Source organism: Symphodus melops (assembly GCF_947650265.1).
Source record: "Symphodus melops genome assembly, chromosome: 5".
NCBI classification, from domain to species: Eukaryota; Metazoa; Chordata; class Actinopteri; order Labriformes; family Labridae; genus Symphodus; species Symphodus melops.
This window is the reverse complement of record NC_136695.1, coordinates 25,304,034-25,326,748: the sequence shown is the minus strand read 5'-3', so window position 1 is coordinate 25,326,748 and position 22,715 is coordinate 25,304,034. Positions and strand designations below refer to the sequence as shown.

Below are 22,715 nucleotides of genomic sequence, written 5' to 3'. Positions count from 1 at the left end.
TTATATTTTTTACATACTTTTGTCAAATTGTTTTTAGACCTTTAATTACGTACATTAACCTACCTGAAAGAAAGAGCTGAAGGTAATTCTAAAGATCCTCTCCAGTGATGTTTTTACAAATAAAGTTTTCAGACGCAATTTCTGAACTACTTACAAATGGTTCAACTCGATTACTACTTTGGGGGACAGGTTAAATCTATGAATTCAATAAACAAATGTATTACGTTTAATGAGTCTAACATCTTGATTTAAGACTTCTCTCCATCACAGTCGAGTCTGTAAGTAGCTAAGTTACACACTGAACCATGATGAGCTTATGTCATAAATTCATGCTTGTAGGTGTATACTTCAAACTCACCAATGTGGTTTATGTAGTTAACACAGATCAGCTAAAATGTTGTATATTAGGTATCTATTGTGCATGTGATTTATTTGGTTTATTTTGTCTCTATGGTTAAATACATTAAAGAGTGGTTTCAGACCACAGACATGGAAATTCCACCAAAGATAATTCTCATTTTGAAACTAGAAACAGAGACAGTAATCGTTGGGATGTCCTGGGGCTAAATTCTAAGTGAAAATTGATTTCAGGACTAGAAGAAAACACAAGAGGAAATAGCACTAGGATTTTCCCAATATGTTACCTCTTTGTGACCCTTTACCCATTATGTCTTTTGTAACCAGACTGGTTTGAATCAATGCTGTTGTGGGCCGAATGGGACCAAAATAAAAACAGTGGAGTAAATAACAAACTTTGCTGGTGGACTGGGGTTGAATCGAGTTTACGCACATCACACTTCTGGGATGAAGTTAGCTACTTTTGTTATGCTAACAAATAATCGTCCTTTAGTTGATGCTTGTTATACACTGTTTAACTAAAGAGCAATGATAAGCTATTCTTAAGGGGTTTTTTTAGGCATGGCTGACCTCTAATAAAAGGCCTTTTCACCACACAAAGGTGATTAAAAGTATTTTAAAATGTACCGTTTGAAGTTGGAAACAGGGCATGGTGAGCCCACTAATCCACTGTGATGGATTTACTGGGATAGAATCATTTCTTATGAAATCAGAAGAACTTAATCACAACCAGCAGTGATGTAGTGCAGGGGTATACTTATTTTTCAGCCTTGAGTATACCCACTTCTTGATTGACAATATTCAGTAGTGTGCTGCAGTTTATTCTCCCTATTCTGTCTCTAATTGGCTAAGAAACACTCAAAGTGTAGTCTTACGTGTCACTGTTTCTGACAGAGGCTGCTCCACTGAATGGGCCAAAAACTCACCTCTTTTAGCACCATTACATCACACACAGCCAGCGATGACCAGCAGGGTTTGAAATGGGACATGGTGACATGTTGACTTTTGCTGCACTATAGTAGAAAACTATTGATTGCACAAGGCCTGTGTGGATAACTGATTGGTATTGAATAGGGTTTTCAGTGCTGGACTGATTCCTTCTTTGTACATATGAAGAGAAAATAGACTGGGATATTTTAGAGCTGACAAATCCTTTGGCATGCAGTCTGGACTACAAAGCATATATTTGGGAACAGCATGGTTATTTACACTCACAGCTGTAGCACACACCCAAAAGAGCAAGAAATACTTTCACAGGGTAATAACACATGCAGCTGTACGCTTGTTACACTTTACAAAGGTAAAAATCATTCTAAATCTTGTTCAATCCACATAAATATGATAAAACAACAGTATTGACCTGAAACAATTAAGGTCAATTTCCGTGTTACAACCTATCACTATGAGTCAGTGATCTAAATGCATTGCTGAAGCTGTTGGTATTGACTTTCTTTAGTCACAGTTGGCAGCCGTCCCTCAGCAGCTCAGTCGTTCTCTGACGGACACAGGAGCAGAAGCGGGTCACGGAGGTTTGGCTGATGTGCAGGGACTCATGTGGAGGGCGCCAACGATTTTTAAAAACTTTTTGGGTGACCGCGTCGGGCCGTATGACCCGAGGAGATTTAAGTCACCACCGGCAGTCCATCCATGCTGCTGCAAGGTAAATGGAGACAGCGAGTGCACAGGATCTGTGGCGTGCTTTTATAATGTCACAGATGAGGAGAGCGGTTGTGAGGAGACTAAAGTGGATAGCTAGCACGCTGATGGATTATATTCTTGGATGTACGACTTTTCCGACTGCTTTCAATAATTTTCAAAATATGATTTATTTACAATTTTCCTACTTGTTTATGTTACACTTCTTTTAATTAACAGGTCAAACTAATTTAATTGGGGGAATATAATCATTTTCTTTAATTTTCTAAAGTTTAAAAATTGTTCTCTTAAACTGATTTAGTTTGAAATGCTGCTTTTATTTTCAGCATGCTTTTACTGTTCTGTACTTATTACTTTACTCAAACTTCTACCTTTATCGATATTTTCAGACATTCTTCCTGATTATTTCATTTTTTTCTGCTTCTGATTTTCTACCAGTCATAATGGCAGAGTGAAGATGGGGGACTGGAACTTCCTCGGGGGGATTTTGGAGGAGGTGCATATTCACTCCACTATGGTCGGCAAGATCTGGCTCACCATACTGTTCATTTTCCGCATGCTGGTCCTCGGTGTAGCAGCCGAGGACGTGTGGAACGATGAGCAGGCCGACTTCATATGCAACACCGAGCAGCCCGGGTGCAGAAACGTCTGCTATGATCTTGCGTTTCCAATCTCCCTCATCAGATACTGGGTGCTGCAGGTCATTTTCGTGTCCTCTCCCTCGCTAGTTTACATGGGCCACGCTTTGTACAGGCTGCGGGCGCTGGAGAAAGCTCGGCAGAAGAAGAAGGCTCTGCTGAGGAAGGAGCTGGAGCTGGTGGACGTGGAGTTGGCAGAAGCCAGGAAGAGGATAGAACGTGAAATGAAGCAGCTCGATCAGGGGAAGCTCAACAAAGCCCCTCTGAGGGGCTCTCTGCTACGAACATACGTGGCTCACGTTGTCACCCGCTCGGTCGTTGAAGTGGCCTTCATGACAGGCCAGTATCTCCTTTATGGCTTCCACCTCCACCCACTCTTCAAGTGTCAGCGGGACCCTTGTCCTAATGCTGTCGACTGCTACGTTTCTAGACCGACGGAGAAAAGCGTCTTCATGGTTTTCATGCAGTCCATTGCTGGGATTTCCCTCTTTCTAAACATTTTGGAGATCACGCACCTGGGTTATAAGAAAATTAAAAAGGGCATCCTGGACTTCTACCGTCACTTGAGAGATGAGAGAGATGAACCTGAAGAGTACTACGTCAACAAGTATAAAAAAGAATCTGTCGTGCAAATTTGTGAAGCCAGAAAGGCAACGATTGCGTCGGCACCCAGTGATTACAACTTCCTGATGGAGAGGATGCAGGGGAACATTATGTACCCAAGCCTTATCAAGCCTTCAACTTTTCTACCTCTGCAGGGCGAGCAGGCCAATCAGCACGATTTGGAGGATTCTAGATGTTCAGCTCAAAGCCCTCAGGATTGTAACTGCAACCTAACTGCCAACGAGCTCTGCTCGCCGTGCTGCGACTCCCTGATTAATCCAAAGCAGGAGGCTGAGGACTTCTTGCATTGTCCTCCAAACACACAGGAGAAGGAGGAGAGCAGCAGAAGAGGAAGCCCAGACTCTCCTAAATACCAACAGAAAGCCACTCACTCTTCCTCCTTCCCCATGATGCCAGTAAGCACAGCGAGAAAGCCGTTCAGGGCTCAGGGGTCTTTAAAATGCTCCACAGTGTTGGAGGGAAAAAGCTCTGACACAGACTCGTATGGAGGAGGAGCAAAAGCCAGCAATGGAACTCCCTCTGCTCCAGTGCAGTCGTCAAAGTCAGATGGCAAACGTCAAAGTCGGCCTTCCACTCCAGAGTCTGTGGACGATTCCAGCTCAGAATCGAGGAATAACTCCCGGCCACCTTCGTCCAACTGCAAAACATCGATGGCAAGTAACACGAGCAGCAGGCGAGCGACAGACCTACAAATCTAAACTTCAAATCCAAAACTGTTTCCTTATTTTCAGTATCAGAGCTGAGAAATCCAGGCTCCAGGAGTATTTTCTCAATTTTAGTAATGGATTCAACAGCTCTGGATTGAAATAGTGACACTTGGTTCATATTTTTCTTTGCTTTGTGTTCTCCTAACCAACATCTGAACGGCATTCTACGCACTATGCCATTTTGAAATACATTGCAATTCAATAAATACATTTCTTATTCATAACAACTTGTGAATTGTACCAGCACCTAACAACTCAGTATTTCATAAAGAATGTTTTCTATAATTTTCGAACTATTTTTGGGCTGTACCTTTTCTCTCTACTGTTATTCTCTGTGTAGCTAAAAAAAATGAGTACAAATGTAGACTGACTCATACAATTTAAAATCCAACATATTACTAAAAAGAGACATTTTGGTAGCTCCTGACCACTCTATTTCAACACTCAGGCTGGCTTCTGATAACCATGGTTGTGTTTGAAATCTCTCATTCCTAACAGCACGGTCCCCTGGTGGGAAAATCCTTATTTTAGAAAGCTGTTCAAATGTGGAGTGACAATTATTAGACCACATGTAGTGGACTCGCTTTCTGTGTGCATGCAACAGTGCATTGTGACATGTGTACAAACTACTGGTCACAAACTAAACATCACATATTACCAGCATTGTACTGAAAGAAAAAACACAGCATTGATGTAATTAGGCCACAGATATAAAATTACAGTGCCACAGCTGTTATTTTTCTCTTTCGGGTATTGACTCACCATACAGTATTTATCTAAATAGAAGTCAGAGTATAGGACTTATGAATGAGAGAATGGCTTTTGAAACAGCCTGTGTTGCACTGACAGTCACACAATCGAGATACTGTATGTCTTTTTTAAAAACACGTAGCCTTTGCAAACGGACTGTCTCATTGGCGTTTGTAATTGTCTGCTGTTCAAAGACAAAAAAAACCAAAACCACATCAAGACATTTTTTGGAGTAAAAGATTTGTCGTTGAATGTTGCCGTCTTATTTCATCTGGGTTTTTTTTAGATCGTGGGGTGTTGTTTATTCTGTTTGTTTGGTGTGTTAAACTGCAGACTGTGTGGTCACATAAAATGACCGTGTTCTTTCTCAGCATCACTATAAAGTCTCTGGTGCAAAACAATAATGAACATATCAACGAGCAACCCTTGACTGTCCTCCGTGAGACCTGTGAAAACTATCATCAAATCTTTTTGAATATGAGCGTAAACTAGATACGAGGAATTCATTTGTCTCTGTACTAATGTTACATCGGGTTTGTTTCTACAGAGGACTATGTCCATTTTATTTAGGTATAAAGTTATGACTTCAGTGTGATATTGTTGTAAATATCTGTTTTGGACCACAGAAATATCAACATAAAAAGCATGGATTGTCTTTATGGAATTAGTTTAGTGAAACAACATTACTACAAGGCTATTCTTTATTTGACCAGGACCTTTACTTTACCAGACCTTTCAAAATAAAAATCTGTATTGTCTTACATTGCTGTGAGGGTCTTGCTAAGGCATTTTTAATGACAGGAAAATAACATTAGATGCAGTATGTTCATTCTCTTTATTCCAACATTAGAGCATTCAAAACATCTCCCATTTTGACGAACTGTACTGTCACAGGGAGGACACTTTCTTTTTTCTTAAACTATACTAATGACTAAATGAACAGGGAAAAACATATTTACAAACATGTACAAAATAAGTTACATTCTAAGAAACATATTAGAAACTAAGGTTCACAAGAAAACAGCACAGTTACATAGAAATTGTTTGCGTTCACTTAACAGTGCCGTCTTGTCTTTAAATTGAAATTTAAAGTGACAGAGGTGTAAACAAAACAAAAAAAGTGCACTAATGAGAACAGCACTGTGCAGAGGTTTAGTCAGCTGTGGCTCCATCTTCTGGTACAGGCTCATGCAGCTGCAGCTGGAGAGAAATACAGTCAAGTTTAGAATCCTTTCTTTAGTCTTTGACAATCATCTGGACACTTAACAGAACAGTAAAACTAAAGAGACATCAGCATGCATGTTTAATATAGAGTCAGACAAAATAAAGCCTTGTAACAACTATCGATAATCATGCAGCAAAGTGCAGGGATTTGATTTTAATAGGGTTAACTAGACATTTAAACTTCAACAGGATTTGTATCTCACAACTTCAGACATTAAGATGTGCAAGACAATATTACCGATGTCAGAATAATAACTTTAATTTATAAATAAAACAGAGAACATGAGCACAACTGATGTGCTGTCTCAAATTTAACGATACATTTTATGAACAGGAAAAAGCATACCTTTGCTTTGAGGTCTTTGTTTTCCTCAGACAGATTTGTACACCTCTGCCTCAGCTCGAGTACTTCCTGCTGCAGAGCCTCCGTGTCTTCTGAGTTCATTCTGGCAGCCCCAAGATGCTGCTTTACAAATCTAGAAGGAGCCGGTTAAAGACTACAACAAGCAAAAAGCCTCCTCCAATCAGTGGATAATTTCTCTTTTGAATTATTTTTCCTTGGAGTGGCAGATAAACTAAAATACTGTCTGCTAACACCTCATCGTTTGAGGAGTTTGGTTGTTTGTACATATTGTGGAAGGATACTCCAGAGCATTGTTGGGCCTTTCTTGGGTTTCATACAAAGCCACCAAAACTGAAATCAATGAAGAAAAAAAGAGGGTTACGTTATCGACACAAGAATTGAAGGAAACCTGCTGGTATAACATAGTTAAACATATATACATATACATTTTGGACATATGATAAACGTTTTTTTTTGGGGTTCCCTTTTAGTTTGAGTGTACTAACCTGACTTAAAAATTCTAAATATTCATGTAAAATCAGCTATATTATTCTACTGATGAATTGCGGGCACTTTAAAGAAGTTAGGCATACATAATGTAGTCACAAAAACAGTTTAATATAACATTTTATTATTATTCTTGTGTCGTTTGTTTTAAATTATGTGAACAAATCCAGTCTTACTGTAAGAGTTAATTTGGTTCCATTGACGTCATTAGATCAGGATTTGATCATTATTATTTATTTGTATCTTTTGATATAAGCCTAACCGGTTCATTCCTGTCTGAGGAAAGTTTGAGCTGAACATCTATAAAAACCTCTCCTGTGTTGCTTTATTTGCTGTTCAACAGCAACGTTGAGCTTTCAAATAATGCAAAAGTAAAGTGGAAAGAAAAGAGACAAACCACTGGTGAGACTGTCGACGACCCCAGCTTTCTCCAGGTATCTCCGAAACTGTTCCCTTTTGGGGTCTGGACCCTGTGGGAGGAAAACATGAACTAATTATTTATAAACCTCTCAACCTTTCTGTTGTGTGTAAGTAGAGTATATGAAGTTGTTTTTAAAAATTTTAAATCAACATGATTCAAAGTGAATGAAGTCGTTATTTACAACGCTTAAATAAACTGCCACTTGACATAAAGTTAGTAAATTATCAATAATGCACTAAAATGTTGTCGAACAGTTATATATAGTCGATTTATAAACATTCTCGTTTACGTTTACAATTTTGAACCTCTTCGACAGTCACAGGTGTGTAAAATATTCACTGATGAACAACTCAGTCTGCTTCTATCAGTTTACCTAGCTGATAAAATGAGCCGTATCTAAGGAGAAACGTTAAGTAGCAACGAGCACACTTACTCTGTAATGTGCCATGGCGAAATAATCCAAGACAAAAAAGTTGACTTTCTTCTTATTAAAATAGTCTTTCGTAACAAACGCCCTCTTTTGAAGAGATGAGAAACTGAAGAGGCCGAAAAAATAAGTTTCGTTTTAGAACTACCGCTGTGAAAAGCCGCTCGTCAATGTCACGTCTCCGTCACTGACCAATCAGGATCAAGAAGGGGCGGGACATGTGTTCTGAACCGCAACAAAGGCCGAGGGGAAACAAAACTAACTTTAAAATTGTTTTTTAAATAGAAAATGTACAAGAATATACATCTCAGATGCATCAGTTGATCCAGGAAAACAGAGCTCCAAACAACATAACAACACACATAATGATATAATACAAATAAAAATATTATAATGGTAAAACAAAACTGACATGTCATTTCAAGGTCATTATTTTCAGGTTTTTAAGGTTTTTATTTGGGGGGCTTTTATTCCTTTTTTATTTAGAGAGAGGACAGTTTAAAGAGAAAGAATGGGGAATGACATGGGAAGGGCGCCACAGGTTGGATTCAATTTCCGGCCACCTGCTGTCGGTGTACTAACCAAGTGGTCTACTACTTTTGTTGATATTGAGAGCACGTGAAACTAAAGATACAAAGGACACATGTTGTAAATATAAATAAACAAATATAAATCTCAAGAAAGAAAGAAAGAAAGCTCGTTTTAAGAATATTGAGCGACTTGAAGCAGATTTAAGTCCTGCTTCGCACACACTTGTTGTGTGTGTGTGTGTGCGTGTGTGTGCGTGTGTGTGTGTGTGCGTGCGTGCGTGTGTGTTAGGTGCATTAAGATGGATGGAGAGACAGCTGCCTGGGAGTGAAGAAAGACAAAGAGTTAGAGCGCCCCCTGCGCTCTGACTGGTTACAGTGTAAAGGTCATAAACCCAAAACAGACTGGACATGGGATCAAAACACATAAATATGTAGTTAGATTTTCAGCAAACATTTATAGATAAACTTACAATGTATGATAATACATGTAAGACCCCCTGTGTCTATCTTTACCATACTGCAAAATATATATTTTATTCTAGTTTAATTCCGACATTTTAGACAGTCATTGAATGCATCATATTGTCTGTAGTTGATCTATGCTGCCACCTGCTGGTTCATTAAAAACAACATCGACGACAACTTATTTAATTTTGTTCGATATTTTTTGACAAACTTCATTTAATACTCACTTAAAAACAGCAAATTCACAAATATAAAAGCTGTACTACTGCAACAAAGTTTTGTTTACAGGGTGCGTTTGGTTCTTATTCGGGTTATGGGTCACAAAACAAGTCTGAGGACTAGTCAGGTGACAACGGCGGACCTCATTAGAGTGACAGGCGGTCCGACCTATTACATTCCGTGTTTAATCTAGACAACCAATCAGAAGCGAGAGGTGGATTGGAGGGGGGAGGGTGATATATTTTTTTTTTCAACAGAGAGGAAATCCTAAGGAAATGTGTGGGATCACGCTCCTCTGTGTTTCCAAAGACCTCAGGCTTTATTGACTAACTCTTCTTCATTGATTTTGGAACATACCGATCTTACGATACAAACACGGGTGTGGTGAAAGAGAAGTAAAAAGGAGGGGAGGGGGGAGAAAAAAAGAGCGTAGTTTAGGGTCAAAATGTCGATTCAGTACGAGGTGGAACAGCTGGCTGACAGCTACGGGGTGGCGGACTCGTTCCCCAAAGATTTCGGGTATGGAGAGGAGGAGGCCGACATCGAGGACAGCCCGTCACCGTCCGATAGCAAACCGAGGATCCTGCTGATGGGTTTGAGAAGAAGTGGCAAATCCTCGATACAGAAGGTAAGGAGGGAAGTGTTAGCATGTTGAGGACGTTAGCCAACACGGCTAGCGAGGTACCTTTAGCATGTCTTGAGTGATAATAGCTGTGAAAAAGGTTGTATCTCACTTTCACATAAATGCATTTAAAAGCCCTCGCACAGCCGGCCTAAAGTGTGAGGTGACGTTAGAGTAGGTCTAGTAGTTAATTATCAACCAGGTGCAGGTGCATCTCTCTCTCTGTGTGTGTGTGTGTGTGTGTGTGTGTGTGTGTGTGTGTGTGTGTGTGTGTGTGTGTGTGTGTGTGTGTGTGTGTGTGTGTGTGGACATGCAGCAGCACGTGACTATGTGGTTATAACAATATGTCAAATATGTCTCTGTCACACCCAGCTGTGAGGAAGGAGGAGCAGGGTAGGGTCTGATGACAGGGAAGCGACCACACCTTTTTATTAGTGCAAGTCACAACACCTTGAGTGAAATCAGTGCACGAGACGGTCTGCACATGAACGCGTCCTGCAGGAACATGATTGATCAGTGGAGGGGCCCCTGTCGTGAAAGACATTTGTAGGGGGCCTCATAGCTAAAAATGTGAGTGCTATTTAATTGTTATAATTATATTTTTCAGTTTTATATACTTTATTAATACCCTATTGTAGAGACATGTTTCTCTCTCTCTCACACACACACACACACACACACACACACACACACACACACACACACACACACAGGCCTGAATCACACACAAGCAGGACCTGTGGACATGCATTCATGGAGAGATGTCAGTGTGGCGGCTGCACCCACTCTAAGTGTCCCCTGAGCTGGTGGGGGTTCGGTGCCTTGCTCACTGGCTCCTTGGCAGTGCTTAGAGAGGTGGTCTGGCACCTCTCCAGCTACCAGACCAACTTCCATAGTTTGTTCCGCATCAGGACTTGAGCCAGCGACCCTCCGGTTCCCAACCCAAGTCACTACAGACTGAACTACTGCCACCCCCATTATAATATGTAAAAAGACATTCAGCACAACATTGAACACCTTTAAACTAGTACAGCATCAACAGAGGTTGTAGTTTAAAACTGCATGTTTCCAACCAGCATGAGTTGACATGACTGTTTGTTTTTTTCAAATTTGGCTTTATCTGTAGTTGATCCAGGTGACAGGTAGCCCTGAACGTTACGAGAAAAATATACGGTCCACAATGACATTTTTTTGCGAAAAACGATATGAAGTGGGATAAATCAATACATACCTCGTAGTGAATTTAAGCTGTGATTCACTGTTTTATTGTTTAGCCCCTGTAATTGACATTTTTACGACTTGTTTCAACTTAAACAAAGTTTTTTTTTTATCACCAAAAATGTTGCGCCATTTAATCTGAGGGCAGTTTATCATTAATCGTCTTTAAATGTCAGTTTTTAAAAGTGTTACGCAGCGCTAAGCTGGAGTCAAGAGCGGACTGAGTGCAATTGTTTGACTTGTTTAGTAAACTTTAATTTATTTAAGAATATGATTCATTTGAGGCAAATTTAATAGAATAACATTCAAATCTCCTGAAATACAGAAGAGACCTCTAACAGTCGTCGTTGACATTACTTAGTCGAACTCTTTGGTGGCCTTAGAGCCTTTTAGGCCGAGGGGCCGGTGGTCTTCCCTCTTGGATTTAAAGGCCTCTACATTTGCGTGATCACATTCTTCACATCTTCCACTTTAAGACCGGCTCTGTTTGAATTATAGATGAGATGAAGTTGTGCTTTCTATAACAGTTTATTATTGATGTTAGATGCGGGGGGGGGGGGGGGATTAGGCTGGCTATAGCGTGATTCGCCGTGAGTGTGTCCCACAGATAGAGCCTGAAGAACTTGTCTTTAACTCGCTTGGAAGCCTCCTGGGTGGCCTTAAAAAATAGGAGATCTTGCTTCGCATTGGTTCATTGGTCTGTGACCTCAAGTGGCCCAGCAAACTGGTTCAAAAGACACAAAGAGGAGAGATTGGGGGGGGGGGGGAAAACCCTCCCAGGTCCTCCAGCATCAGGTGCTGTGACTTCTCCTCTTCCTGTATTCATCTGAGCAGGACTTTGATAAAATACAGCGTATCAGTCTTTGTGTTTGCTGCTCACGAGCATGCAGCAGGCAGCCAGTGACAGAAGTTACATCAGACGATGTTTGCCCTTTTCCCTCTTTCTGTCCATGTGATGTCTGAATGATGTCTGTGTGCTCCAATCATCTGTCATATTACACAACTTCAGAAGAAGAATATGGCTTTACTACAGGCTGAATGTGCAGTCAGCGTTAAAAAAAAAAAGACATTACAATGAGTTTCATCCTAAGGTCTCGTGAAATCAAGTCAAATAAAACCCTGTTTGTTCAGAGACGATAAAAGAACAGATCAGAAAATGATTTAACAGAAAACGAATCGAAGGACAAAAAGTTCTGTCCCGTACTCGTGTGACTCTTGTTTCTGCAGACGTTTCCTCTGTGATGTAGCATTTTGATGTCTCGCCTGGTCACAGCGTTTGTACTTTAAAGAAATGTCATCTGTACTCTGAATAATAGCACCGCAGAGGAAGAGCAAAGATCCGATTAAAACCAACTGTGTTCCTAACAGAGCTCAATCTCCACCTGACGTTCATAAAGCAGACGTCGAAAATCCACTTCAGAACAAAGTATTCGTTGAATGATTGCAAATATCTCGTTTGTTTGGATGGACACCTAAACATGGACTCGCTTGTGATTTCAGGTGGTCTTCCACAAAATGTCCCCGAATGAGACCTTGTTCCTGGAGAGCACCAACAAGATCTACAAGGACGACATCTCCAGCAGCTCCTTCGTCAACTTCCAGATTTGGGACTTCCCGGGTCAGGTCGACTTCCTCGACCCCACGTTCGACTACGAGATGATCTTCAGAGGAACGGGGGCTTTGATATTTGTCATCGACGCCCAGGTGAAGAACAAGGAGGAGCGTGTGACGTGATTCTAACGAGTGTGACCTTTCGCCTGCTGCAGACAGAAAGGATGAAGTGTTACTAATATGTTGACGTCCTTTGTGGGTACTGATTGGACACTTCGGTATACGGTTAAAAAATAATTGGACACGTTCAGACTCAGTTTCATGTTTACTGCTTCATCCAGCTGAAACTGCAGACGTAGGACAGAAATGAAAGGAGCGCTTTAACGCTTTCACGAAAATCCCCCTGAGAACTTGAGACTCCCTCCTGCCAGCCTGCTCGAGAATCGTGAAAGTTGTAAATAGTTACTGATGTGTGACGAAAGCAGCAGGTAACATTTAGTCAAATTCACTAAACGTCCTACGAGCGGTGACGCACCAGCTCCGTACAGTCGGCACATTACAGGAGGATTTCAGTGACGAGCGGGCCATGATAAAGGATCACTCCTCGCCTTGGCTCAAATGTCAGCACTCCCCACATGATCTTAAGTGCTTTCTTGAACTTATCTCAGTGATGACGTTATCCACAGCTGATCCGATCGCACTGTGTGTTTTGTGCTCCGGGAGGCGCGTCAGATTCAATTAGCTTCAGCGGCTCGTCCCACAGCGACGTCGGAGGTTTCAGAAGACAATGTAACGGCGCGTTTCCTCATACCTGCTGAGGCTATAACGCCTTTCATTGGCAGCATTTAAAGATGTTCCTGTTCTCTTTACAGTCGGTCTTTCACTGTTTCAAGAAATATTTTTTTTCTTTTCTGTCCGATCTCAAAAGGTTTCACCAAGCAGCAGCTTCAGTCTGATACTGTATCCTGACCTGTTGTGGCAGCAGTGAGGACGTAAAGGAGGTCATGATTTTGACTTTGATTTGCTCACTTTCAGGACGATTACGTGGAGGCCCTGGGCAGGCTTCACCTCACCGTGTCGCGGGCCTACAGAGTCAACCCCGAGATCAACTTCGAGGTGTTCATACACAAAGTGGACGGCCTCTCGGACGATCACAAGATCGAGACCCAGAGGGACATCCATCAGAGAGCCAACGACGACCTGGCAGACGCCAGCTTAGAGAAGCTGCACCTCAGGTACGCTTTTCTCAGGAGTCCACTTAGAACGCTGACTGACACTTACTGACGCCAACAACCTACATCAAAGAACAACACATTACTCGTACAGCTGCGAAGAGCTCACAGTCACTCTGACAGCACGATGGATGCAGATTTATACAGAGTTAATCGTAAATTCAGCCGCTGCTAAGAAGGGAGATTTGACAGCTTGGCAAAACGGCCAATCAGAAACACTTCGACCCCTTTGTAAAGAATCTCCACTCTCAGTCTGTTTGTTCTCTTACCCCATCAAAACTTAAAAACAGAAGTCTAATAGCTCTTTAGATGTGTCTTTGTCGATACTCCGGCTCAGACCGTTTCCCTGTTAATGAACTTTTATTCTTAGACTTTGATTGATTCCCTTTAACGTGTAAAGAGCACTGTGGAAAAACAACCACCAGGACGGGGCTTTAAGCTTCCTCTCAGTCTGACAGAGGTGATGCCAAAACATGGGCGAGCAGAGCACGCATGCCACTAAATGACCCGACTCGTTATCCAGAATCAGAATTAAAAAGAGGAGCCACTTTTTCTCAATTCAAAATAAAAAAAGAAGAACCACAAAAGACCACCAGTCCTGCTTGGTGGACATAGGATGAGTCTTTAATCGGTTAAATGTGGGCACATCATGAGCGACACTTTTAAAAAGGATCCTCATAAAAACGGTCCGTTTAACATGGCGCCATAAACTCTGATAAATCAATATATACAGTATATATGCATTCGACCCCCCCCCCCCCTTAAAATCTGAGGTGCCACCCCAAAATCCAAATCTGTGATTAGTTATTTCAATAAACGAGTCAGAAGAACGATTGATGTACAAATCAAATATTCTGTTCTCTAAAGGCTCATGTTAAAAAAAACTCTTTCTATAAACGTTTCAAAATCTCGCCCACACGGACTCAACTGTTGTCGACTTAAATGCAATCGATTTGAAATGTTCTAGTTTGACAGCTCAGGACAGTTTGAAAGGAGTCGTGTAACTTTAAATTATGACTTTTTACATACATTAGTTTTTGAGAGCTCAAGAATAAATCTAAGAAGATGCGTGTGTGTGTGTGTGTGTGTGTGTGTGTGTGTGTGTGTGTGTGTGTGTGTGTGTGTGTGTGTGTGTGTGTGTGTGTGTGTGTGTGTGTGTGTGTGTGTGTGTGTGTGTGTGTGTGTGTGTGTGTGTGTGTGTGTGTGTGTGTGTGTGTGTGTGTGTGTGTGTGTGTGTGTGTGTGTGTGTGTGTGTGTAGCCTGTGTTTTATGACCATGATAAGGCAGTAGTTAAACATGTCATGTAAGTCAATCAATAATATAGATGCTCTTACTATTTCTATAAAATAAATGATCCGCAAACAACAAAGTATTCATGATGTTGTTAACTGTAGTTGCCGACATAAAGACAACTGTATTTCCCTCTCTGTTGTGGAACTTGTGGTTTTTGCTATAGAAACTCTTTTTTTGTTTGTGTGAACGTGTCAGCATTCATTGCAGCCTGTTCCGCCGCTCAGTAGAAAGTCTGTACGTGCACAACAACAACATGTCCTGTGATTGAATCCCTGAGTAGTCGTTCTGTCAGGATGGCTCGAACATGACGTGAAACAGAGGTTTGTTCCATGTCAGGTTCATTGTTACCGCTTGTTGTGCATCAACAGTAAGATGAGAAACAAACATGACGGCATAGAAAACCCGTCTATTAGACGGGCTCGGTGGCTGTTAGTAAAGACTGGCGTGCGTGTTTAGTTCTGTGTGTATCGGGAGTTTTGAACAAACATTGGAGTGTGAGATTCCTCTTGGACGTCTTAATGAAGAAACAACGACCCGCATGCTTCAGATAGCACAGATGTTAGGACTCGAGGTTTAGACGAAAGATCACGCGAGTGTCGGTTAGTGCTGGGAATCTTTGGCCGTGTCACGACTTGATTCGATTTCCATCCTCAGAGTAACGATTACGTTTTTAGATTCAAAACCCTTCTGGATTCAAAGTCTGTTTTTGAATGAGTCCGTACTTCAGGATCTACTCCAGTCGTCTGACCGATCGGCTTTCGGACTGGTTAGCCCAAAAAAAGATGTGGAGGCTGACGGGGAATCATGGGAGTGATTCCTCTCCCTCACCCCATGGTGAAAACGTACTCCTATCATCAAGATGAACGGCCGAAACTGACAATGTGTCTGAGCATATTTAACATGATGTGTTTTTTATCACAGCAGCACATACAGCAACAGAATGGCAGCTCCCGCTTCCTTATGCAGCAGCCTTTGATGTAGCAGCCGGTGTTTTGCAGCGACAAGACGCGTCCCGTTACACCTATAAACATTAAGGAATTCTCTGGCAGATATAAAATAACATCGCTTTAGTCAATTTTGTAAACGTAAACACTTCCATAAAATTGTACGTGTTAAGCCTTTAATGTGAGAATTTGCTGAGCTGAGTCTCTGAGCTGCTTAAGGACACGTTTTTTAAAAAAGAGCTTTGTTCCCTCCACTGAAGCTCTTCATACGCTTCCTCTGTGACCGCTGCTTTGATTACAGCTCTCCTGTTTGCGTGCTCCTTCCTGTGTTATGAGTTTCTACCCGTGTACCCACTGTGCAAGGCTAAGACCTCCAACTTCCCCCCGGACGACAAGAAAGTGTTGCACTGTGTTATTCAGTATCTTTCATGTTTGCCATGATTCGTGGGAAGTCGAGCGTTTTGGAAACTTAATGGTCTTTCTTTTTTTCTTTTTTTACACCTCTTATTAAGTCCCCAATAAATGAATACAACATTAAGCTGCCTTAAATATGAACAGATGAGTAAAAAAGTAAGATAACACACAGTGACTCGGCCTCTTAAATCTGATGATCAATCTCGTGCCTAACAGAAGGAACGTACGACGGGGAAAATTCACACTTCACTTTTATTTCAAAACGACTAAAACCAAACGACTGTTTATGATCGAAGCAACATCAAGTGAAGTATTTATGTCGGAAGAATTGAATTTGACATGTTGGAGAGTAGAACAACAACAACACTAAATCGTATCGATGACAAACAGGCCGTGAATAGAAGAAAAAGTAATCCTGAATCGCAGCCTCTGCACTGAAAGAATCCCCAGGAACAGTGAACGACTTGTGTCCGACGTGAAGCGGCTCCACAGCAGCGTCACTGTCCTCGTCTGTTGGCACACACGGCTCCGTGTTTTATGTGAGGTGAGATTGTTGTTTATTCCTGTCAGACAGGCGGAGCAGCTCGGGATATTTAGAGGCGCTGAGACGGCTCTTTTCTCTCTCTCTCTCTCCGTCTTCACTGCGATGCGTTGTCAAGTTGAGCTCCTGCCAAGTGTTTTGTAGACGGTTGTTTGGCTCAGCCGCCACAGACTTCCTCCCCAGTCTGACCTTTTTTTTTTATTTTTTATAAATTAAGTCACGTGTGTGTAGAGGTTTACTGCAGTCATGTGGAGAAAAGTTTTTTTTATTTTTTTTTGCTTACACTTGGTTTTTATGTCAGTCAGGCCGTATCGCTGTAATGATCGTCTCTCCAGTTCAGTGCCAATCTGTCATGAGGTCTTGTGACTTTCTGTATTTTTACCTGCTCTCATATCCATTTTCAGGAAGTGAGAAGTGTTTCCTATTCCTAACAGTTTACTCACTTCCTCTTTTTTTTTTTTTACATATTCTTCTTCCCGCCATTCAGCTTCTACTTGACGAGTATTTACGACCACTCCATCTTCGAGGCCTTCAGCAAAGTGGTACAGAAGCTGATCCCTCAGCTCCCCACTCTGGAAAACCTCCTGAACATCTTCATCTCTGTGAGTAAAGAGCGACCAACGACGCTAAGTTTGAGTTAGCCGTGACAGCCAGTCACTTGCCAACCCTGATGTCACTGTAACGGTCAGCGCTTCCTCCAATCACACGACAGTCCTTGAGTTCATCACCAGTCTGCGCGGAGTTAAAGAGAATTTGTAACACTCACACACTCCTGGTGATACATTTGGATTAAATTGCTCTAAAGCACCTCAAAGACTGCTTTCGAGCAATTTATTCCAAGATATTTCCAAACTGGTTTGAGTATTTGAAGGGGTTCTTCTTCCTTTTTAATGGTGAAGAAACGTCCATAAATGTTGGGCAGAGATCAAAGCTCCACTCTGTCTTTTGACTCTGCAGCTTCAGACCTGCCAGAGATCACACGAGTCATTTTCAAGGTGCTCCGAAGGCTTCAAAGTAAATGTACGAGATGATGAATGTCACTAAAAGGACTTTAAAGAGCTGTTTAAAATGTGACTCTGACTTTGGACTTGTTGAGCTCATGTCATGGTTTGTCACTTCATAGTGGGCTTTAAAAGAGTGTCTGCACACAGCTGGACGATTGATCCAGCTTTTTAAAGAAACACTGCAGGTTTGTGGAGGCTTTATTATGGAAGCCCGTTCCAGTTGAAGAAAAAAAATAATAAAAAAAAATTACAAACTTTTTTTTTTCTCCATTTCTTTCTAATAATTACGACATACTTTTTATTTTTTCAACTGGTGGAAACGGGCTTCCATACTTTGTGAAAAGATTTAGTTTTGTTTCCTTTTTGCATTTCTTCCTGTCGTATGAATCTCAGCAGTGTGGTTGTGGAATCTATTATCATTCTCCATTATGGATTAGATAATTCGACGACTAATTGTGCAGCATGACTCGATAACAGAGTGGACGATTTGAAATTTGAATCCCCTCGAGGGTTTAATAAAGTACATCTTCTTCTTCTTCTTCTTTATGTTCGTAACCCTCCGAGGCAGACTGAACTCGAGCTAGCTGAGCGTGAAGCGATACTCTGTGCTCCTGAATTAGACAGGAGTTGGGATGATATCACCCAAGCTTTAAGAAAATCAATTCATAGTGTACTGTTACACTGATACAGGAGGAGGTTTTGTGAGCATGCACCAGCTGAAGCGTTCGCTCCGGTCGCTTCTCGTTGTGATTGGAAAATGAATCGATTTTAGTTTTGGACTGTCGGTTGGATAAGATGACGTTCTTTCTATGTGTCGACTTCACTTCAAGAAAATGAGGCTTCTCTGTTGTCTGACATTTTAATAGAGCGAACAATTAGGCAAGAAAAAAAACATGTCACAGTAGTTAATAATGAAAGAAAACATTAGTCGTTGCCTGAGGGGGAAATCGCTGACGGTTGGCAAAAAAAAAAGTCTCATCTCACTGAGTCTGTCATCATATCGCCCACTCGTGCTCCAATCTGTTCTGTCACTGATGGTACTCCCTGTGTGTCTTTAACGTGCAATAACACCCACTCCTCTCCGTCGCCTTTCGTCGCGCGTTTGTCACCGGCAGAATTCAGGCATCGAGAAGGCCTTCCTGTTCGACGTGGTCAGTAAGATCTACATCGCCACGGACAGCTCTCCTGTGGACATGCAGTCGTACGAGCTGTGCTGTGACATGATCGACGTGGTCATCGACGTCTCCTGCATCTACGGGTGAGCGCCTTCAGCTCTCCACTTCTGAAGAAGTAGAGATGTTTTTTTTCTTCTCCCTTTTGAGTTCTTGTGTTGAATACATGACAAGCATGAGGAAGACTCTTTACCGAGTACATTTTGAATGAATTTTCTGTATAAATTAACATTCATTAAAGGGGAAAACAACCATTCTCACTTGAACTTTCTGTATTTTCTAAATGCTGCCAGATGAAGAGTTTGCTCATGTGTTGTGTGAGGAGGCTTTCATTGAAGCGTAACCTCATTAATCAGTTCTTTGCTTAATTAATCCACCCTCCTCATGCTAGGCTTTTTTTTCCCTCTCTCTCTCTCTCTCTCTCTCTCTCTCTTGCTCGCTCTCTCTGAACATATTGGCGCTTTGCTGTGCCTCAACAGTCTGAGGGAGGACGGCAGCGGCAGCGCCTACGACAAGGAGTCCATGGCCATCATCAAGCTCAACAACACCACCGTGCTGTACCTGAAAGAGGTCACCAAGTTCCTGGCCCTCGTCTGCATCCTGCGAGAAGAGAGCTTCGAGCGCAAAGGTAAAACTGTCAGCGAGCCAGCGATTTCCCCCCCCCCCGCGGCGCGCTTGGCTCCAAGTGGCTAAAGGTGGCGTGGCCTTTCGTCCGAGTGTTTCCGTTTATTCCTCCACGGGTCAGTGCAGTGAAGACACAGCTTTACTGTCCTGTGTGTTCACCATCTTTCAGAGCGTACTGATCCTGAAGTAAATGAAATCCTGAAGGGGATCAAACTGACGCAGCAGAAGCCGAGACATCCCGCCAATTCTTGTCCCGAGTAAGGGCCGAGTTAATAAAACCTACTGGATCCTTCATTTCTTCAAAATCAGCGAAACATTTAGTTTGAGCCTTTCTTTCAGACTCGATGAGACGATTTCAGATCACCATGTGTTCCTCCCCTCTTTTTCTAAACGTCTGCGTTAGACAATCTGAAACTCAATAGGTAGAAATGAACCACCAGCACTGACTTCACCTTTAAAAAAAAAGTGAACCGCCAAATGAAAGAAACAAAGAAAAAAAAAAAACCAGATCGTTAAAAAAAGAAGTCAGCCTTGGTAGATCGTTGCTGTTTGAACGCAGCTGTATCGTAAATTCAAGCACACGAATATGTCCAAACTAATCTTTCTGTATCCCTGTTTCCTCCTCAGGATTGATAGACTACAACTTCCACTGTTTCCGGAAGGCCATTCATGAAGTATTCGAGGTGGGTGTGTCCACCCAGCGTCCAGTGGGCACCCTGGCGGTGGGCTCACCCTGCAACAAGGCAGTTGCACTGAACGGCACGCCGCGCAACACCGTCTAGACACTGATGCAAATTAAAAAAAAAATAAAATAAAAAGAGGGAAGAAGAAAGAAAGAGCCGGGGGAGCCTGTAGAGGAGAGACAACTAAACCGGAGCTCACCGGCTGGCCAACTACAACCCCCTGCTCCCAGCACCTAAAGGACTCAGAGACGGACGGCACTGGAGCACACGGGCGGGGGGAGGGGGGGGGATGGAAGGGAAATTCAAGAATCGTTTCAGGGAAACGCAAAGCACTGTGTAAGCTGCGAGGACGTCTAAAGAGTGAAACTGCACCCGGACAGGGAAAGGTTCAGGACCTTTCTTTGGATTTCCCAAAGCGGTCAAAGGCTGTGATGATTGGCTGCTGGTCCCTCTGAATAAACAATGTGAGGAGGAAAAAAAAAACAAACACACACACACACCCCTGTGTTGTGACCTCTCGCTACGGACAAACTGTGATGTCAGTCTTCAGGAACCTGTCTAGTGATGAAACCCACCCCGACCACTTCTGTGCTGATGAAAAGATGGCGGACGTGAGCTGCTGGTCCTAACCCCCACATGTTCAGAGATGGCCTTATGTAGATGAAGCTTGTCCGCAGTGCAAGCTTTCTCTCACCACCACTCACCTCACCCTACCTGGATGCTGCCCGAAACTCGCTTTTTGGTTTCACTTGTGAAGGGAAAACAGACTGAAAAGGGATCATGCTGTCCGTCTTTGTATATGTGTGCGTGTGTGCGCGTGCACACATGTATAGTATGTATGAGCGTGTGTGAAAATGAAGGTTTTGAATGACATTTACAGAAAGATTCTTAATTAACAACAGCTTAGCATAATTCAACTCTTCTCAATCAGTGAAATTGACTTTTCTGTGTGTGCTCCACTGAAAACCACATGTGATCAGCTGCATAATAGGTGAAAGGACTAAGCTTGGATGGAAATTTGGCAATATAGTTTTTGCAAAAGCACTGCCAAGATGATTGAGTCAGAAATGGTAAAATAACTGAGCTAAATCTCATTTGTTACAGAAAGAAAGCCTTCCGATCTGGTTTGAGTGGCAGGACTGACGGAAGGTTAAGTCACGATGACGTGAACTTCGTAAAACTTGCATGTTTGTCCACCAATAGTGTCAGTCCTGCCCAAATTCTAATGATCCAATTTTGTTGTTTGGGTCTTTTCAGCAGGATTCACAAAAATCTAAATGTAACCATTCCAAGCATGCATACATCAATGTGTTGTCAACTTGTGCTGTTCTCATAACACCGCTTACTGTGTTCAGAGGTGGAAAAAAAACCAAGACAATTAAACTGATCAAGAGGGAGACGAAGACCAAATTAAATCACTTTTTTTCATAACGGTGACACCTGAGACGTTCATGCCTGCATGTTCTGTTCATATCAGGGATGAGGGATGGACCTCTGTGTGTGTCTGCAGTCCAGGGACCTGAATCGTGAAGCATGATAAACAAGTTTGCTTCTTAACTTTGCTGAGTAAAGAGTCTGAACTTCAGATTTTGATTTGTTTTTGCTTTCGTAAAGTTATTCATGAAACTCGTGAAACAGGCCCAGGTTCTTCTCGACTCGGTCATCATAACCAGTCACTTAAAATAAACACGTGCACATTAAAAAGGAAATGGATGATTGAGTTGTGTAATGTGATGCTATCTCATGTGAAATAAAAGAAAATTTACATTTTGTTTTTGTCAGTGCAATAATTGATTCAGACGTCATTTTTAAAATAGACTTCAGCTTGTATTGAGCTTTTCTAGTATTCTGACTGTAAGCCGTTTTACACCGCGGGTCACAGCAACACATTCACCCACTGATAGCAGAGGCTGCTATAGTCACCATCAAGTCATTAATCCATTCATAGCCTTGACACGAATACGCCACTGAGGTAGCAGCGGGAGTAATTTTGTGGGGCATTTCTTGCCGTACGACACATCGAACATGTTCCTGCAGGAGCTGGTTGAGAGACGGCTGATTTCACCCATGGCTCCTTTCACTCATGTTTTTTCTCTCACCCAGATTTATGACTGTATCCACTGTCCTATCTTTGAGGCGAAAAAGAAAGTGCCCCCCCCCCAAAAAAAGGGGAACAAATTACCAACACTTAAGCATTAAATCGATTTCAGAACAACACAACCAAACGTGAGTATTATTCACTGTTGTGTTGGATCCCAGGAGATTGCTGAGGTGTAACTCTGCCCAGCATGTTTGTGTATTTCAAACATAACTATGAAAAATACAGAAGGTATACAAAACATTGCTTCGAATTGTGAGTTAAGAGGCATAAGGAATTGTTTTGTTAACGGCCCTTTAGCCTACTTTCAATCCAGTGCAAATCTGCAAACAAACACAAGATGGCGCTCTAAGATCGTTCTAGTATTCCTCTAGTCTACTGAGTATTGTTTCTCTTTTAGGATGCTACTCAAAGCCTGATAACTGTTTTCTTTACTTTCTACATTTACAGT

General features: G+C 42.0%; 3 protein-coding genes across 3 annotated transcripts; 2 read left to right on the top strand and 1 right to left on the bottom strand.

Annotated features, from left to right (window-relative positions):
* Positions 1–1,933: 1,933 nt before the first annotated feature.
* gja9a (gap junction protein alpha 9a) lies at positions 1,934–4,139 on the top strand. The gene is made up of 2 exons (XM_079343943.1): positions 1,934–2,017; positions 2,452–4,139. Exons 1-2 carry the CDS (start codon positions 1,965–1,967, stop codon positions 3,971–3,973), a joined length of 1,575 nt encoding a protein of 524 aa, XP_079200069.1. The 5' UTR covers positions 1,934–1,964; the 3' UTR covers positions 3,974–4,139.
* A 1,409-nt stretch (positions 4,140–5,548) lies between these two features.
* On the bottom strand, positions 5,549–7,852 carry LOC306824656 (c-Myc-binding protein-like). The gene is made up of 5 exons (XM_079344862.1): positions 7,661–7,852; positions 7,204–7,276; positions 6,602–6,650; positions 6,303–6,432; positions 5,549–5,932 (listed from the first exon to the last, which is right to left on the bottom strand). Exons 1-5 carry the CDS (start codon positions 7,673–7,675, stop codon positions 5,885–5,887), a joined length of 315 nt encoding a protein of 104 aa, XP_079200988.1. The 5' UTR covers positions 7,676–7,852; the 3' UTR covers positions 5,549–5,884.
* Positions 7,853–9,052: 1,200 nt separating this feature from the next.
* Positions 9,053–21,936, top strand: rragca (Ras-related GTP binding Ca). The gene is made up of 7 exons (XM_079343847.1): positions 9,053–9,496; positions 12,209–12,412; positions 13,295–13,494; positions 17,171–17,285; positions 18,803–18,945; positions 19,339–19,487; positions 20,111–21,936. The coding sequence occupies exons 1-7, from the start codon at positions 9,314–9,316 to the stop codon at positions 20,263–20,265; spliced, it is 1,149 nt and encodes a 382-aa protein (XP_079199973.1). The 5' UTR covers positions 9,053–9,313; the 3' UTR covers positions 20,266–21,936.
* Positions 21,937–22,715: the final 779 nt, after the last annotated feature.